Source organism: Panthera uncia, chromosome A2, assembly GCF_023721935.1.
Source record: "Panthera uncia isolate 11264 chromosome A2, Puncia_PCG_1.0, whole genome shotgun sequence".
Taxonomy (NCBI): domain Eukaryota; kingdom Metazoa; phylum Chordata; class Mammalia; order Carnivora; family Felidae; genus Panthera; species Panthera uncia.
The window spans coordinates 54493744-54514019 of NC_064816.1; the positions used below are offsets into that span (position 1 = coordinate 54493744).

General features: G+C 42.4%; 1 protein-coding gene across 5 annotated transcripts in view; it reads right to left on the minus strand.

The window, feature by feature from the left end:
• Positions 1-20276, minus strand: part of CFAP92 (cilia and flagella associated protein 92 (putative)) — a 71344-nt gene that overhangs the window by 15473 nt on the left and 35595 nt on the right. For 4 of the 5 annotated variants that reach the window (XM_049641083.1, XM_049641084.1, XM_049641085.1 and 1 more), the window contains exons 10-12: positions 16307-17211; positions 10795-10989; positions 8572-8869 (exon numbers count right to left, since the gene is read on the minus strand). In XM_049641083.1, coding sequence (XP_049497040.1) covers positions 8572-8869; positions 10795-10989; positions 16307-17211 — 1398 coding nt within the window. Of the gene's footprint in view, positions 1-8571; positions 8870-10794; positions 10990-16306; positions 17212-20276 lie in introns of those variants that run through there. The other variant, XR_007459929.1, reaches the window with a different exon arrangement.

Genomic DNA, 20276 nt, shown 5'->3' on the forward strand with positions numbered 1-20276 from the left:
CTCTCTGCCCCTCCTCTGCTCACACTCTGTGTCCCTCTCTCAAAAAACAAATAAACATTAAAAAAAAGAAATAGGCAATCTGAATTTTAAAAAGCTACAGGAAGACTCTGCAGTTATATCGTACAGTAACTGAAATGAAAAATGCACTAGAGGGACACAACAGATTTAAGCAAAGAATCTGAACCCGAAGATAGAGATTATTCAACCTGAGGAACAGAAACAAAAGAGTATTTTTTTTACATTTGTTTATTTTTGAGAGACAGAGAGAGAGAGAGTGTGTGAGCAGGGGAGGGGCAGAGAAAGAGGGAGACACAGAATCCAAAGCAGGCTCTAGGCTCTGAGCTGTCAGCACAGAGCCCGACGCGGGGCTCGAACTCACAAACCGCGAGATTATGACCTGAGCCAAAATCAGACGCTTAACTGATTGAGCCACCCAGGTGCCCCAAAAGAATATTTTTTTAAATTAATAGTGCCTCAAGACGTATGGGATATTAATAAGTGAACCAACATGCACATAATGGAAGTCTGAGAAGGGAGGGTGGGGAGAGAGGAAGAAGCCGCAAAAAGTATTGAAGAACTAAAGACCCGAAACATTAATCTACTGATCTAGGGAAGCTCAATAAACCCCAAGTAGGATAAATATAGAGAGATCTACACCTGTACATATTAGAGTCAAACAGTTGAAAGAAAAATACAATGATAAAAATCTTAGAAACAGCAAGGGAAAAAAATGACTCATGACTCATCATGTACAAGGAAATATGATTTAATGGCTAAACATCAACAGAAACAACAGAGACACAATGTAATAACATTTTCAAAGTGGTGAAAGAAAAAAAAAGTTATTGGTAAATATACCATGAATTCTGTGTCCCGCAAAAACCATCTTTCAAAATCGAAGGTCAATAAAGATATCCTCTGATAAAGGTAGAATTTGTTGGTAGTAACCTGAAAATTATCAAATATACCAAAGGAGATCCTTTAAAGCTGAGAATAAATGACATCAAATGGTAACTAGAATTTACATTTAAAAAATCACTGGGGTACCTGGATGGCTCAGTCAGTTGAGCGTCTGACTTTGGCTCAAGTCATGATCTCACAACCCATGAGTTTGAGCCCCTCCTTGGGCTCTCTTCTGCCAGTGCAGAGCCCGTTTTGGATCCTCTGCCTTCTCTCTGCCCCTCCCCCCTCAAAAATAAGTGTTTGAAAAATCACTGGAAAAGACAAATATGTGGTAAATATAAAATATTATATACATTTTTCCTTCTCTCAACTTTTAAAAGACCTGACTGCATAAAACAATAATAACACCATATTTGGGGATTACTGCATATATAGATATAACAATAATAAAATAAAAGGAGGGGAGAAAACAGCTATATAGCAGAACAGTTTCTACATTTACCCAAATAAAGCTAGTGATAATCTGAAGTAGATTGTGCTTAAGATGCATATTATAGATGAATCCTAGAGAAACCACTAGGAAATCATTTTTTTAAGAAAAAAATCCATGAAGGAATTAAAGTGGTACAACTTTATATCTGTTCAACACAAAAGGAGGCAGTAAAGGAACAGAGAATCGAAATTAATATTAAATATATAAAAAACAAGACATAAATCGAACCATATCAAAAATTATATTACTCATAAATGGACAAACAGCAAAGATTGTCAGACTGGACTTTAAAAAAAGGATGCAGATATCTGCTGTCTACAGAATACGCATATTAGATGTAAAGGCACAGTTTGAAAGTCAAAGGGGTGAAAAAATATATAGTATGCAAACCAGAAAAGAGCTGGTGTGAGTACATTAATATAAGACAAAATGGTGTTTTAGACAAGACATGTTATTAGAAACAAAAGAGATATTTCATAATGATTAAAGTGTCAGTTCATCAAGAAGATATAATTATAAACACAAACACGCCTAACAACAGAGGCCCAAAAGACAATAAGAAAAATTAAACAGAATTGACAGGAGAAATAGACAATTCGACCATCAATAGAGACTTCAATACCTCAATCCAATCATTGAACCTGAGAAAGGAAAATCAATGACACAGAAGACCTGAACAACACTTATCATCCTGCCATTTATACAACATTCCTCCCAATGTCAGAAAAGTATATACTCCTTTCAAGCCTGGGGATGTATCTATGCCATAAAACAAATTGTAATAAATTTCATTCAATAGAAATCATACAAAGTACATTCCCTAGTCACAACGGAATTAAATTCAAAATTTCTAAAAGCCACAATGGAAATTATAAAATATTTTTTGGTGAATGAAATGAAAATACTACATATTAAGTTTATGGGATGCATCTAATGTAGAGTTTAGGGGGAAATTTGTAGCTGGAAACACATGCATAAAAAAAAGATCCAAATCGAAAACCTGACTTTACTCCTTAAGAAACTGGAGTCACAGGGGTGCCTGGGTGGCTCAGTCGGTTAACTGTCCAACGTCAGCTCAGGTCATGATCTCACAGTTCGTGGGTTCAAGCGCCACATCGGGTTCTGTGCTAACAGCTTGGAGCCTGGAGCCTGCTTTGGATCCTCTGTCTCCTTCTCTCTCTGCCCTTCCCCCTCTCGTGCTCTTTCTCTCTTTCAAAAATAAACATCAAAAATTTAAAAAAAAAAAAAAAAAAAGAAAAGAAAAGAAACTAGAGTCACAAAATGAATCCAAATAAGCAGAAGGAAGAAATCATAATACAGTTTAGAGCAGAAAAACATGAAATAGAAAAATAGAGAAAATGAACAAATTCCAAAAATGTTTTTTCAGGGGCGCCTGGGTGGCTCAGTTGGTTAAGCATCTGACTTCGGCTCAGGTCATGATCTCACAGTTCGTGAGTTCAAACCCTGTGTCAGGCTCTGTGCTGATGGCCTAGAACCTGGAGCCTGCTTGGATTCTGTGTCTCCTTCTCTCTCTCTGCTCCTCCCCTGCTCATGCTCTCTCAAAAATAAACATTTAAAAAAAAATGCTCTTCCTGCTGTTCCTGTTTTTTTCAAAAATGGTTCTTCAAAAAGACCACCAACATTGGCAAATCTTTAGCTAGAATGACCAAGAAAGAAAAACGTACAAATTAGTAAAATCAGGAGTGATAGAGGAGACATTCTACTGACTTTACAGAAATTAAAAGGATTATAGGAGAGTACTATGAACAAGTATAGGAGAGCAAACTGGAGGGCTTACATCTAATGGATAAATTAGAAAGACACAAGTTATCAAACCTGTCTTAAGAAAGAGATATCTGAATAGACTTATAACAAATAAAGAGATCAAATCAGCCTTTTACCCACCAAGGAAAGCTCAGGCTTAGACGGAGTCACTGGTTCATTCTACCAAACGAGAGAATGAATACCAACAGTTCACTTGTTTCCAGAATATAGAAGAGGAGGAAACACCAACTCATTTTACAGGGCCAGTATTCCATGGGTACCAAGGTGAGACAAAGCTATCACAAGAAAAATACAAAATATTAGCAAACTAAATTCAGAAACACATAGATAAAAAGTCATGCACCATGATCAAGTGGGATGTATTCCAGGAGTGAAAGGGTGTTTTAACGTCCAAACATCAAGTAACGTCATACACCATATGAATAAAAGACAAGAACCACAATGTGTGCAGGGGGAAGAAGGCATTTGACAGAATCCAACATTTATTCATGATGAAAACTCTCAACACACTAAGACTACAAGGAAACTTCCTCAACCTCATAAAGCGTACCCCAAACCTGTAGTTAATATCCAACTCCATGGTCAAAGATTGCTTTCCCCAAGATCAGGAAGAAAACAAGCATGTCTGCTCTTACCGCTCCTATTTGACACTGACCTTTATACTACAGGTTGTAGGCAGTACAAACGGAAGCGAAGGGAGGATTACAGAATGAATGCCCCCCCGACACCCCATTCATGCATTGAATCCCTAATCCCCAATGTGGCTGTATTTGGGTAAGGAAGTAATTACAGTTAGATGAGTAAGAGTGGGGGGACTCTGATCTGACAGGATTAATGTCCTTATGAGAGGAGGAACCAGGGGGCCCACTGTCTTTCTCCCCACGCCAAAGAAGAGCCACAGAGAGGGGCGCCTGGGTGGCTCAGTCAGTTGAGCGTCCGACTTCAGCTCAGGTTGTGATCTCACGGTTCCTGAGTTCAAGCCCTGCGTCAGGCTCTGTGCTGACAGCTCGGAGCCTGGAGCCTGCTTTGGATTCTGTGTCTCCCTCTCTCTCTCTGCCCCTCCCCTGCTCATGCTCTGTCTCTCTCTCTCTCTCTCTCAAAAGTAAATAAACATTAAAGAAAAAAAGAAAAGAGCACACAGTGAGATGCAGCCACCTATAAGCCAAGAGAAGAGGCCTCAGAATGAGATCTACTCTACCAGCATATTGATCCTGACTTCCCACCCCCCAGGACTGTGAGAAAAGCACTTTCTGACATTTAAGCCACCCGACCGTTGTGTTCTGTATGACAATCTGCATAGACTAATGCAGGAAGGAAGGGTATCCAGCTTGGGAAGGAAGAAGTAAAGAGATCTTTATCCAGGGATGACATGATCCAGTTTCCAAAGATTTCAGGATACGAAATCAATATACAGAAGCCAACTGTATTTCTGTTATTGCAACAATTCAAAAATTAAATAATTCAGCTCATAACAGCAAAGATTTCATCAGGTGTAAGGCCTGTGTGTGACAGCTACAGAGCTTCCTGAAGGATATTACAGAAGACCCAAAAGAAGTCTAGACGTTCCATGTTTATGAATTACAAGCCTCAAAACTGTCAATATGTCAATTCTCCCCGAAACTGATCTACATATTCAATATAAGCCTCAGGAAAATCCCCACAAGTTGTTTTTTTTTTTTTAATAAATTGGCAAGGTGATCCTAAAATTATATAGAAATGCAAGGGACCCCAAATAGTCTAACAATTTTGAAAAAGAAGTTAAAAGACTTTATACAACCCAATTTCAAAACTGCCTGTAAAGCTATAGTAATCAAGATAATGTGGGGCTCGTGTAAGGACAGGCATCTAAGTCAATGGAGTATAACAGCCTAGAAATAAACCTCTGCATTTCTCATCAATGGATTCTTAGGGACGGTGCGGGGATAGTTCATCTTTTTGAAAAGCGGTGCTAAAACGATTGGATATCCACATGCAAAAAAGATGAATTTAGACCCTTACCTTCCATTATGCATGCACACAAAAAATTGGTGAAGATGCTTTAAAGTCTAAAAGTAAGCCAAAACTCCAAATCCCCTAGAAGGCAGCACAGGAGAAAATCTTTGTGAGCTTGGGTTAAGCAGAGCCCTGAGCTATGTCACCAAAAGCATGATCAATAAGACAAAGACACTGATAAACTGGAATTCATCAAAATTAAAAGCCTTTACACGTCAAGAGTTTTTCCTACCACAATTAAGAAAGAGACAAGCCACATATACAGAGAAAATATTTGCAAATCATAGTTCTGATTAAGCAACTATATCCAAAATAAAGATCTCTTACAATTCAACAAGAAAACAACCTGATTTTAAAACATGTAAAATATATGAATAGCTACCAGAGATATATAAATCATTAATAAGTACATTAAGAGATATCCAACGGGTATCTGGGTGGCTCAGTTGGTTAAGCGTCTGACTCTTGATTTCAGCTCAGGTCATGATCGCACGGTTCATGGATTCAATTTGACCTGGCATCAGGCTCCACACTGGCAGTGTGGAGCCTGCTTTGCATTCTCTCTCTCTCTTTCTCTCTCTCTCTGCCCCTCTCCAGCTCATGCCCTCACTCTCTCATAAATAGATAGATAGATAGATAGATAGATAGATGAAAAAAGACTGACAGTAACAAGTGTTTGCAAGGATATGGAGAAACCAACTCTTGGAGTGTTTTTGTGGTGTAAAATGGTACAACTTCATTGTCAAACTGCTTGAAAATGTCTTAAAATGTTAAATTTACCACATGACCCAGCAATTCTCTATCTAGGTTTCTACTTGAGAGAAATGAAAATACATTTTCACATAATGATCTGTATGCAAATGTTCAAACCAGCGATATTCATGAGTCCCAAACTAGAAACAATACAAATTTCACCAAGTGGGGAATGAATAAGTAAACATGTGATACACCCATGGGTGCCTGGGTGGCTCAGTTGGTTAAGCATCTGACTCTTGATTTGGGGTCAGGTCATGATCTCACAGTTCGTGAGTTCAAGCCCTGCATCAGACTTCACGCTGACAGCACAGAGCCTGCTTGGGATTCTGTCTCTCTCTCTCTCTCTGCCCCTCCCTGCTCGCTCTCTGTCTCTCTCTCAAAATAAATAAATACACATTAAACAAAACTTTCAATGTGATACATCCAATCAATGGAATACTATTCATCAATTTTAAAAAGGAACTATTGATACATTCTGCGACATGGATGAAGCTCAGATTATACTCAGTGAAAGAAGCCAGACACAAAAGGTCACGTGTTGTCTGATTTCATTTACATGAAATGTCTAGAAAAGGAAAATCTGTAGAGACAAAAAATAGATCAGTGGTTACCTGGGGCTGGAGGTGGTAACAGGGATTGACTTCAAACAGCAATAGGGAAAAATTTTATGGGGATGGAAATGTTCTAAAACTGGATTGTGTTGTACACAACTCCACAAATTTGCTTAAAAATTACTGATTTATATACACTTACAATGATTAAATTTTATGGTATGTAAATTATATCTTAGAGTAAAAATAGAAAAATTAAGTTATGGCTGGGTTTCAATGATTGAGTATAGCATGGATAAGCTACTTAAGGCCATTTGAAATTAGCAATAACTGAGATAATAGAAACAATATTTCCAAGTGGTTTCAATAAAATACAGATGATAGGAAGATATTAATTGTACAAACATATTACAAAATTCTATACAGGCATATTTTTATAAAATCTTCAAGGCCCTGTGTTAAATGGCATTAACACAACAGTGTTAACCCATAAATGAATGTGATACATTTGTGTACTTGAATGCATGTGTGCGCAAGTGTGTACCTGTGTAAGTGCATTGAGAAGGTAGAATAAGGGGGTCAGGGAAGACTTCTCATAGACTCAGTGGTTTCACTTTTTTCTAGGACTGTATCTAGGTCTTGTTTTGTTCTGAAATTTCTAAGACATTTCAGGCAAATAACAATCGCAACATACAATACATGTAACACTTCACAGAATGTGGCCAAGGATGTGTACAGAGGAAAATGTGTAGCCTTTCTTATTAAATAAGAAAGAATAAAAATGAATGAAATAGTCAACTCAAGAAGCTAGGAAGGTGCAGCCACTGTGGAAAACCGTATGGAGGTGCCTCAGAAAATTAAAAATACGACTACCATATGATCTAGTAATTCCACTACTGGGTATTTACTCAAAGAAAATGAAAACACTAATTTGAAAAGATACATGCACATCTATGTTGACTGCAGCAGTATTTACAATAGCCAAGATGGGGAAACAGCCCAAGTGTCCATCAACTGATTAATGGATAAGGAGATGTGGTATATATGTACAATGGGATATTACTCAGCCATGAAAAAAGAATGAGATCTTGCCATTTGCAATAACACGGATGGGGTTAGAGAATATAATGCTAAGTACAGTAAGTCAGAGAAAGACGAATACCATGATTTCTCTTATATGTAGAGTCTAAAAATAAAGCAAATGAACAAACAAACAAAAAACAAATAGACTCTTAAAAACAGAAAACAAACTGGTAGTTTCCAGAGGGGATGTGAGTGGAGGGATGGGTGAAATAGATAAAAGGGATTAAGAGGTACAAATGTCCAATTATAAAATAAATAAGCCACAGAGATTCAAATTACGACATGGGGAATATAGTCAATAATATTGTAAAAATGTTTTTTGGTGACAGATGGTGACTACACTTACTAACCGTATGCCAATTATACTTCAATAATAAAATTTAAAGAAGCTAGAAAGAAGAGAAAAAGTTTTAAAAGATGATAAAAGATAAAAAGCTGAAGTTAATTAGAAAACAGACCAGAGAAAAAGCAGATTGATGAATCCAAGAACTGGTTCTTTGGAAAAAACCAAAAACCTGAACACAAATGGGAAAACAACTTCTTTGCTGGTTTTCATAAACAATATCCACTTGCAAAGCTCACAAACTTCTTTCTGAACTTTTCTCTCCCTGGAGATTGGGGGGAGGGAGGTGCTTCACACAGACCGTGGGCGGACAAGTTCAAGTCATACCTTGGATGTCAGTGTTTTAAGCCTTCTTGGTGGCTGTGGAGGGAGGGAGATTTTCCTTAGCGCCCAGCCTTCAAGGTGAACTCCGGGGCCAAGGTAAAGGTGACAACACCTAAGAGCATTCCTTTTCACTTTCAGGAACGATGGGTACCTGACGGCTGGGAGTGAACGCTTCTGACCTGGTTCAGCCCCCAACCCGGCACCTCTTACGCAACCTGCCCGGGATCCCAGGAGAGCAGGTACAGGAACTGATCATCTGCCCTGTATCCCCTGTGGTGACTGGACAGACCAGGTGGGGCAAAGGCCTGGGACCCCTGACCCGGGGAGGAGAGAGTGCCCACCTGGATCAGGCTGCGCTCCTGGCCTCTGTTCTTTAGCGCCATGGCGTTCCGCCACCGCAGATACTTCTCCTGGTGGGCTTGGATCTCATAACCGAGGTCGGATTTCTGAGCTCGGAAGTCCTCGAGATTGGGGGCGGGAGGAGTTGGCAAGACCGACGGTTTTCCATCTGTGAGGCCTTCTTGCGAAATGGGCAGCCCCAGCTCTTGGCTCAAGTCTTTGACCATGGCAGAGGATGGCAGCAGGTCTCCTGTGATCACCTCCCTGAGTTTGCTGCTGTGATAGCAGATGCAGTAGATCCTGAAACGCAGAGGCCCCCCCCCCCCCCGCAACACAGCCTCGTCTAACCTTTCAAGATGGGCGAAAGCGGCCCCATTTCACAACACCAAAGGAAGCTCAGAGGTTGGCCAGCTGGTCCCAGATCACAGACCTCATACGCGCAGTTTAGACTCCACTCGGACGAGCCCACAAAACGCAATGCCCCCTTTCCGCTCTCCTCCCAGCCCCCAGAAGTTAAGGGCTTTCCACAGTCCACTCTGATTATTTTTCTGCTACCGTGGCCTTATTCCACGCCTGTCACCAACCTGCGCCCCATCAGGGTATAGCCCCAACCAGCTAGCTGGTCAGGGGTGTGGATCTCAGAGCTCCTGCCGCAGGAGGAAGGCAGTACACACACAGCCTCCTGTCTCTGCAAAGCTCAGGACTGAGCGGCCACCACCCACACCCCCCCTCCCACATCCCCTGCCCTGAGACTCCTCCTCGCTGCCCTCTCCCGGGGGGGGGGGGGGCGGTGCACCTTGGGCACTTGGCTGACGCTGATGTTCTACAACATACACATAGCAGCTGTTACTTGCTGCTGTCTCTGACACTCCCAAGGTCCACCGCGAGGGGGCATGCCTGAGGATGGCGGGCTCTGCCTCTCACCCGCTGAGCTCTCTGGCCACCATGGGACCTTGCAGATGGGAATAAAGCCACGATGAGGGCAGCTGCCCAGGATGCAGCCAGCACTTCATAAATAGCGGTTTTCTTCCCTTTCCCTAACACCCCCCCACCCCAGCTACTTCCTGTCACCAGCAGGGCAGGACAGGGCAGGGTCCAGCCTCCTCTGACTGACTGCCAAGGCTCTGGACACCCACATGTCCCAGCACCTCCCCACCATGAGCCTGAGGCCCACTGCACACACGACCCTTCCTGAGTTGCAGCTTCGGCCTACTGTTTCAGGGCTACCCTGCCTAGCCCCTCAGGCAGACCCGCGCGTGGAGAAGTGGGAAATAATAGGACTAAGTCCTCTTTCTCCGCGTCTGGGCTCTCTCCCTTCCTCTCTCTTGCCTCTGCCCTCTCCTTCATTAATACGTTCAATCAGCTGGGCGCCACGTCTCAGCCACGGCTGTTGCTGCTTTTAAAGGTGTAAAGAGACAGTCGGTACCCCTGCCCCAGACGGCAGTGAGAGGACTTGTCCACCTGATGAATGCCTGCTCACTGACATTCAAGGTCAGCCTTTCCTGACCTCCCGAAAGAACCAGCCACGGTCCTTCGCTGCCCCCACGAAGCCCGGCACAGGCTGGCCAGGGTCCCAGGAACCCCACCGCACTATGCTTTCTCCGTCTCTGCTTCCAAACTGGGTGTGCCTCGTTCAGCCCCACTGCTACCGGGCAGTGGCTATTCCCTATGTGAAGGGAGGAGGTCCTCCTGGAGCACGAGCCGTGCTCAACCCAGCAGGAGGAGCACACAGCTTCCCAGGGTTGAGCACAGATTAAGGCATGCCCTGTTTAAGATCTAGATCTTTGGAGGATGCCTTTCTGACGGTGGCTTTCTGGACAGGCCGCTGGGGAAGAAGCCAACAAAAGCAAACATCCAGTTGGTAGAGACAACTGCTGCAGGCCTGGTGGATGTGGTTCTGGTCCTCATCACTCACTGGGAAAAGGGGTTTTAACCCCCCCCCCCTCACTGCTCACGCTGTTCTAGGCTATTCCCCAAGAGCAGCAGAGAGCTTCATGTGACCCGTGTTCAAGTCCACCGCCCTCCCTTCCCCAGTGCGATTCCAAAACCCCCTCGGTGGGGGGGCATGACAGAAGCTCGGTGTCCCTCGGAACCGTGCTACACTCCTGGTTCGACTCCTTTGGGCATGAAGAGTATCAACAACTGCCCCTGGAGGGGCCCCCCTACGAGGCCCTGGCGCCCACCCCGAGGGAGGGGACCTTCATCTCCGTGGCAGCCCGGCACACCTGGTCAGGGCCTGGAAGGTCTTCTCTGGAACGGTGTTGCGGACGTAGAGCACCGAGTGCTTCATGAGCTGCGACAGCGGCTTGAAGAGGTGCACTTGGTACAGGACGGTCTCCAGGTCTGCGTACAGGCGGTGGCGAAACAGTAGCGTGGAGTTGTAGAGCACCTTGCATTTCCCGTGTTCTGCTTTGGTGTTTCTGCAAGGAGCCCGCAGGGCAGGGTTTTACCAGCACCGCTCTGCAGGCCCCCAGAATGCTCCGCGGTTTTGCCCTTTGGCAAGAGCCTTTTCCTTTTCTTTTCACTTGTTTAAAAACACACAAGCATAGGGGCGCCTGGGTGGCTCAGTCGGTTGAGCATCCGCCTTCGGCTCAGGTCATGATCTCACACACAGCTCGTGAGTTCGAGCCCCGTGTCAGGCTCTGTGCTGACGGCTCAGAGCCTAGATCCTACTTCAGATTCTATACCTCCCTCTCTCTTTCTCCGTCCCTTCTCTGCTCATGCTCTGTCTGTCTCTCTCTCAAAAATAAATAAACATTAAGAGGTACAAACTTCTAGTTATAAAATAAATAAGTCACAGGGATGTAATGTGCAGCACAGGGAATAGAGTCTATAATATTTAATAACTTTGTACGGTTACAGATGGTAATCCGATCTACCATGGTGATCATTTTGCAGTGCATACAAACATCAAATCACTGTCCTGTACACCTGGAACTAATATAATAGTGTAAGTCAATTATAATTCAATTAAAAAGAAAAGAAGACTTGGGGCGCCTGGGTGGCTCAGTCGGTTAAGCGGCCGACTTTGGCTCAGGTCATGATCTCGCGGTCCGTGAGTTCGAGCCCCGCGTCGGGCTCTGTGCTGACAGCTCAGAGCCTGGAGCCTGTTTCAGATTCTGTGTCTCCCTCTCTCTCTGACCCTCCCCCGTTCATGCTCTGTCTCTGTCTCAAAAATAAATAAACGTTAAAAAAAAAAATTTTTTTTTTAAAAAAAGACTTATGTCCACGTAAAAACCTGTACGTCATTGTTCACGGCAGCTTCGTATGTAAAAGTCAAAAACTGGGAATAACCAAAAGGTCTCTCAATAAATGGATGGTTCAACTGTGGTACATCCATTTCATGAAATACTAATCAGCAACAAAGAGGAATGAGCTATTGACATACACAAAAGCTCGCATGGACCTGTCACAATCTATACTGCGTGGAGAAAACCCAATCTCCTAAGGTCATATACTGTATGATTCCATTAATATGCAAGATTATACACAGACGAAAAAATTAAGGAAGTGGAAAACAGGACGGAGAAAGAGGGTGGAACTTCATTAGCGTAGTGGTCATACAAATTTGTATTTGACCAACTGGCACAGACAACACACACATTGTATTGGTGTCAGCATCCTGGTTTAGATATTGTACTGTACTTAGGTAAGATGTAACCACTGTGGGGAAAGGGTATGTGAGATCTCTGCGACATTCTTTAAACTTCCTGTGAATCTATAAGTATCTCAAAATAAAAAGTTGAGGGGCGCCTGGGTGGCTCAGTCGGTTGAGCGTCCGACTTTGGCTCAGGTCACCATCTCGTGGTTTGTGAGTTCGAGCTCCACGTCAAGCTCTGTACTGACGGCTCGGAGCCTGGAGCCCATTTCAGATTCTGTGTCTCCCTCTGTCTCTCTGCCGCTCCCCTACTCGTGCACTCTCTCTTTCTCAAAAATAACCATTAAAAAATGTTTCAGAAAGTTGAAAATGTACACAGATTTTTAATCCAGCTGGAATTGATATGTGTGAATGGTTCGATGTAGGAAATTATTTTCCTTTTTTCTTCTGGATAAACAATTATCCCAACACCATTTTTTGAAAACATTTTCTCCTTTCCTCAGTTTTTTTTTTGCCCACTAGAGGTACTTTTCTTTTTTATTTATAACGTTTATTTATTTTGAGAAAGAGAGAGAACATGAGCAGAGGAAGGGCAGAGAGAATCCCAAGCAGGCTCTACACTGTCTGCGCAAAGCCCAACACGGGGTTTGAACTCACAAACTGTGAAATCATGGCCTGAGCCGAAACCAAGTTGGTCACTTAACCCAATTGAGCCACCCAGGCGCCCTCCAGAGGTATTTTTCAATTGAGATTTAATTCACACTGCATACAATTCATTCGTTTAATGTGTATACTTCAATCGTTTTTACTCATGAACCATGAGATTATGATCTGAGCAAGAGTCAGATGCTTAACCAACTAAGCCACCCAGGTGCCCCCCAATGGCTATTATAATCTTGTTATAAAGTTATATACTGTTTAGCATGGATATATAGTCTCATTTACCTTGGGCATTTACCTCGGAGTGGGGCTGCTAGGTCAAATAGTAACTCTTTTGAGGAACTGCCAGACTATTTTCCAAAGTGACTACACCATCTAATTCACCTAATTCTTACCAGCAGTGAATAACAATTCTGATTTCTCCACATCCTTGTCAACACTTGCTATAATCTGACGTTTTAATTCTAGCCAGACTAGTGGGTGTAAAGTGATATTGCGTTATGTAAATTCACACTTTTAATGCATTTAAAATTCATTCCCACTGATTTTTCAATCTGCATATGTCATATGTCAAGTTACCACTTACATGTAGGTCTCTTTTTGGATTTTCTATTACATCCCATACATCTGCTTGTCTATCCCTGAACCAATACATGATCTTAATCACTGTGGTTTTATCATGAGTCCCGATATCTAGTAAAGTTCTCCCATCTTGTTCTTATTCAAGAATGTATTTTTTGCAGGCTGATGTAAATTCATAAATCAGCTTTTCAAGTTCCATACTTTTGAAAAAGTGGCATTTTTAAATTGATATTGCATTGAATCTATATATCCAATTTGGGGATAACTGACACCTCTACATTATTATGTGTTCAAATCCATGAACATGGTATGTCTCTTCGCTTATTTAGGTTTTCTTTAAAGTGTCTAAAAGTTCCATAGTATTCATGATAGAGGTCTTCCACTCCTTTATGTTGAATTTATTCATGCAAATTTCATATTTTTATGATACTTAAAAGTATTAACTTTTTTAAAAATGACTTTTGTATGTAGATAGTATTCAGACATTCAATAGATTTTTACATTAACTTTTATATCCAGAAACCTCTAAACTATCTCCTCTGAAAACATTTTTATATATTTGGAATTTCTTGTACATATTTAAGTTTACTGACATAGTTTACAATGCTTATTTCAATCTCTGCAACATCTATCAATCATTTTCATCCTTTCTTCTTTTCTAATGTAAGTATTTAAGTCTATAAAGTTTCCTCTAAATAACACTTTAACATTACCCCACAAATTTAGATATTATACTCTTTTCATTAGTGTTCAATTCAACAATGTCTAAATTATATTACAATTTCTCTTTTGACTCATGGGTTACTTGGAAGTATTTGCTAATTTCCAAGCATGTAAAATTTTTTCTTGGTTAGTAATTTATTTGTAGTTTAATTTAACTGGGGTCCATGAACATACTTTATATCATTTCTCCTACTGGGAAAAAACTGTTCATTGAGATACAAGATCATACCATACCCCCCAACTTAGCCAAACTACAAAATTTGAGGTCATAGTCCCCAAAACTACCCTGATTTCTGATACCAACTGAAGTTCAGGGGGTTCCTAATACCACCCCCAGGCTCACCGATTATTCAACTTATTGAAAGCTGTTATACTCACACAGCTTATTACAAGGAAAGGATACAGATTAAAATCAGCCAGAGGAAGAGACACAGGGCAGGGTACAGGATGGTTCCAAACACCAAGATTCCATTGCTCTTTCCTCATGGAGTCAGGATGTATCACCCTTATGACACTGATGGGACAATATGCAGAGAGAAGTTCCCCCAAGCCCTAGTGTGTAGAGTTCTTATTTGGGCTCCATTACAGGGACATGACCAATTTACTGCTTGATTGCCCACATAGCAATCTCAGTCTCTAGACCAACCAACACTGCAAGACCAAAGCCCCAATCCTAACTCACACTGTTGGTCTATCTGGCATGGTCAGCCTCTATCCTATGATTGTCAGGTGAGGCTGGTCCCATTCTAAGATCTAGTGCAGTCAGCCCCCATCCTAAACAAAGGCACTTATATGTGGTATGACATATGTCACCTCCCAGAAGCCAAGGAAGGGCAAAGGCCAGACCTTTTAGGCAAGGCCAGATTCTTCACCGCACACTGTAAGTCTGCCCTTTTTAATTGTAACAATTCAATGGTTTTGAGTATATTAACAATGTTGTGCGATCGCAAACATTAATTCTAGAAAATTTTCATCACCCCAAAAAGAAACTGTACCCATTATCGGTCACTCCCCACTTCTCCCTCATCCCTCCCCTGAGACCTTGGGAACCACTAATCTTCTGTCTCTGTGGATTTGACTATTCTAGGTATTTCGCATAAACAGAATCATTCAACCTGTGGCCTTTTATGCCCAGCTTCTTTTACTTGGTATGTTTTCAAGCTTCATCCATGTTGAAGTACATGGATCAGTACTTCGTTCCTTTTTCATGGCTGAACATTATTCATGTGTATGGATATATCACATCTTGTTCATTGGTTGCAGCACATTTGGCTTGTTTCCGCTTTGTGACTATTATAAATAATGATGCTGTGAACATTCCTGTACAAGTTTTTGCGTGGACCTATGTTTTCAGTTCTCTTGGGCAGGTAACTAGACATATTGCCAGCTTCTCCACAGTGCCTCTTGGCCCACTAGCACATTAAGACAGGTCCCCGCAGGGCCGCTCTTCCCTCCTGGGTGGATACACTCAACCTCAGGACTACCTGCTATTGTCATCATCTGGGTCCTGGGGCATCTGAACTCCAAAGACAGAGAGAGGGTGTTCCCAGACTAAAACAGGGAGGTCCTTTTAACCCGAACTAGGATACATGCAAATAATGAAAGGAAAAGAGAATTGTCAGGAAACCAAAACTAAAGAATGGAAGGACCATAAGGGGCCACCTGCTCTAGCCCCAAATCAGACACTTGAATTGCCTCTCCAATATCCCCACTGAGCAGTCATCAGGTGCTCCTGGAGGCCATCAGGGAAGGGAAACCCTCTGCACCTGAGGCAGTTTTCCCAGCCCCAAAATAATCAGAAAGGTCTTCCTTGGGGTGAGTTGAAATCTATTTCCCTGTAGTGTCCATCTTATGGCCATATAGAACATTCTTCTCCCTGTTAGCCAAGTAGGCCCCTCAGAAGTGTGAAGGCAGACCCATTTTCCTCAACCATCCTCTCTTCTAGATGCCCCTAAAGTCTTTTCTTCATCCAAAGGCAAGCAACTGCTTCTGTGATCAAGGCCAAGTACAGAGCCCTGTAAAGTGCTTTACAATAAACCCCAAGAGGAGCTGAATCAGCATATCCTTCTCACAGATGAACATACTGAACCTGATCCTGGCTTCAAAAGATTTCCCCACTCACTCAGCATCCAGACATGATGACTTTTACATGAAACACAAAACCACGCACTCACCGGCTTTGATGGCTGTCCCACAGCCGCTTCAAGCCTTGGTCAGCCAAACCTTCCAGAATGAGAAGATGGATCTTCCCATCCAGCAGGTGGAAGCCAGTGAGCACATCCAGGTCCTGCCTTTCCTGGATCCTCATGTGCATCTTAAAGGCAGACAGAATCTGCTGGATGTTCCCAGCAGAGTAGGCGTCCAGATCAAGGGCCTTGGCATTGATCATGGAGATGTCCTGCAGCAGGCTGGAGAGGAGGGAGATCTTTCTGGAGTCAAACACGAAAATGATGCGGCCAAACAGGGTGCCTGTAAGTTCAGGGTCAGGGGCTTCGGCGCTGGCCCGCAGTGGCACTGCAATGTCCACCCGCAGCTTGAGCTGGGAGTTGGCTTCGAGGTAGTTGCCCATGGGCACTGAGCTGTGCTGAAAGCCATCTGTGGGGACCCGAAACCCCACAACCTTCCTGCTCCTGCCATCTCGGCCATGATGTGTGGGCTTGGGCTCACACCTGTGGATGGGGACAACCAAGTTCAAGTACTTGTGGCCAAGGAGAAGGTCGGCAAAACTGACCTTGGCAACCCCATAAGGGTCCCATATCTTGTTTTGGGATTCAAAAGGGTTGTTCTCTGTCTCTTCCGGAGAGATGAGGGCCTGGAGGTTGAGGTGTGAATCCAAGGGGTCATCCCCAAACAGGGTGGGCTTCCAGGAATACTCTTCTAACTTGCGGTCCCTGTCGTGAACCTCCACAATCATGGGGGGCCCCTCCAGGTATTCCCTCAGGTCACTGGGCTGCATTGGCCCAAGAAAGATGACATTGATGTCCTGGAAGTAGATGTGCACTCCATGGGGCTTCCCCTCCGTCTTGTGAACTGGAGTCTTAAAGAACTTGTACTTGCAGTACACGGGGGTGCACAGCCTCTAGGAGAGAGCGAGGTGACGACAGATCACCAGGATGCAGTGGCAGTCACCCTGCCTCCTCTTTAAAGGAAGAATCCCACACGGGCTCAAATCCTAATGTCGCATTTGTCACCTGCAGCCCCTGTGGCCTGGATTTCCTCATCCACAAATACTGATGAAAAGCCTGCTCTGCCAGGTAATCCCTGGGATTAGGTGATATATGTGAAAGATGGTGGCTGACACAAGACAAGGGCTTAATAAGTATTAAGTCACTATTTCCTCCTCCCAAACTGAGTGTCATGATGACAGTCCACGTGCATTTTGCACACCTGTATTTTTACTTCCAAGCCCAGGGCTAGGTGCAGAAAAGGCGGAGGTAAGTGGTTTTTAGAAAAGGTAATCCATATTTCCCAGACATCCATCTGGAGGGCTGGCATGGGCTCACCTTCAGCATATCACTAGGTATTCAAGGAGAAAGATACAAGGTGAGGAAAGGCTCAGAGGTTTGGGGCTTAAGAGGGCATGGAGAATGAGATGGAAAGGAGGGACAGAAAACAGGGAATCTTGCAACTTTTAACCTTGGGGCTAAGATTTTATTATCAAAAGTTATCCCTTATGCAAGTTTATGATCTGAATTCATACTCCAAGTGTACTACTTATTTTACACAGAAACTGAAAATTACTTTTAAATAATCCTGGGCTGGTATGCTCCCAGGTACCTGGGAGAAGCAATCAAGAAACCTAGAGAAATCCACATTCAACCTTGGCCTCAAAGAACCCCCACAGATAAAGTCCAATTAAATGTGAGCTCATAGTAAAAAATCACAAAATAACTAAGGTAAAAGGTACTACTAGCAAAATTGGTTGCACAAAGGCATAAGATATTAGAACGATCAGATACATATAAACTAAATATATTTGGTTATGTGTATAAAAAGGAATATCAAGGTCAAATCTATTGTATTTCAATTTACTGGTGATGAATAAAGATATCACCTAGAATACCATAAAAACATAAAATGCCTAGAAAGAAATGCAATAAAAGATGTGTAAGACCTGTACACACTGAAAACTACAAACTATTGCAGAAAGAAATTAAAGAAAATCTAAATAGAGAAATACACAGTTTTCATGGTCAGAAAAATGCAATTAATTCTAGATGAATCATAGACCTAAATACAAAAGCTGAAATCTTACATCTTCTAGAAGAAGACATAGGAGAGAATCTTCATGAACAAAGGATAAGATCTCTTTGACAGGACACAAAAAAGCACTAGTTATAACAGCCAGAGCTAATAAAATTGACTTTGTCAAATAAAGCCGAGTCCTCAACTGGCATAAAATATGGGCAATACCTAAACATCTGATAAAGGACTTGTATGCAGACTATAAAAAGAACATCTATAAAACAATAATAAAAAAGAAAAATTAAAACTGGTCAAGATGAACTTTAAAATTTGGTTAAATGGAGTAAGCACATCCGCCATGTATCTCCCAGTGAATGCAACCAAAAACTGTAGACAGAATGCATGGAGCTGCTGTCAGAGGTCTCTGGAAAGTAAAAGGTAATGGGCAGATTGCAGAAAGAGAACAAACTCAAAGTACAACCAATCTAGCTGTGAGTTTCCTGGATTTTATCTTCCTCCTGTATGTCACAGACTGGATTCAAAAGGAAGCCTGAATCCCAGAATTGTGCACCAGGCATTGACTGTCAGAGCTCTAAGAGAAGCCCTTTCTTTCTGTTCTAAAGAATGGGAGGAGGGACTCCCCCCCCCTCCCCCGCCACTACAGGATACAAAGAGTAGAGGTTGGGGAGGATCTCCTGTTGTTTTTCTCTCCTGGCTCTGCCCTCATTCAAGTTCAAGTTCCAACACTGCAATCTGATGGCAGTGGCAGCAACTGGGCAGGCACTGAAAAATCTTTTGTTTGTTTTTTTGAAGGTTTTAAGTAATAAATACACCCAACGTGGAGCTCAAACTTACAACCCTGAGATCAAGAGTCGCATGCTCTACCAACTGACCCAGCCAACCACCCCAAAGGCACCTAAAAATCCGAAAGAGGGAAATCCTCTTTGACCAAAGTAACTGTGATACGAAGTGTGTGGCACACCCTCGCTATTGTTTTTACTCTACATGTCTTCCCACCACCTATTCTCAGAAGCAGTCCAAGTCCCAGGAAAGGCATGTTAGAGTGGAAACACTAAAGATACACCTTTCAAGCCAGCAGACCAGGAAGAGGATTCCTTAGGAACTGGAGAGTGTAGATAGGAGGAAAATCAAGAAAAGGATTCCATAAAGCTATGTGTAAACTTGGGCTTATACCTGAACTATGCATGTGTGGATCTGGCCTTAAGCAGCATACCAGGGGTTCTGAGAACTGAACTATAGAGAGACCACTGCACAGGTCTCAGACTAGCCCCTGAGTAGTGCACATGCAGCACAGGCTTAAATATCACTACAAAATCTTTGAATACTGAATTGGCCTTAAAACCACAGCTACAGAAGGTAAACTGGAAATTACACCTTCACCCTAACTGTGGTTATTGTCTAATAAAACAAAGAAATCAACATTCTCCATAGGATTTAAAAAGACTCAGGGGCTCATAACATAGTATTTAAAATGTCTAAGATATAATCCAAAATTACTGGACATACAAAGAACTAGGAATGTTGACCAATTATCAGGGGGAGAGACAACCAACAAATGCCAGCTCTGAGATGACATGAATACTGGAGTTATCAGATGAAAACTTTAAGACCACAATTATAATCATTCTCCAACAAGTAACTGCAAACATTTTTGAAACAAATGGAAGGTAACCAGTCTCAGCAAATAGAAACAATAACAAAGAACCAAAGGGAAATTTTAGAACTAAAAAATATAACTGAAATTAAATATTTGCTGGATGGCCCAAAGAACAAAATGGAGATGGCAGAGGAACAAGTATGTGACCTTGAGGATAGATCAATAGAAAGTATGCAACCTGAACACATAGAGAAAGAAAGACTGAAAATTAAAAGTAAACTGAGCCTCAAGGACCTGTGGGACAATATGAAAAGGTCTCACATTTGTATCATCAGAGCTCT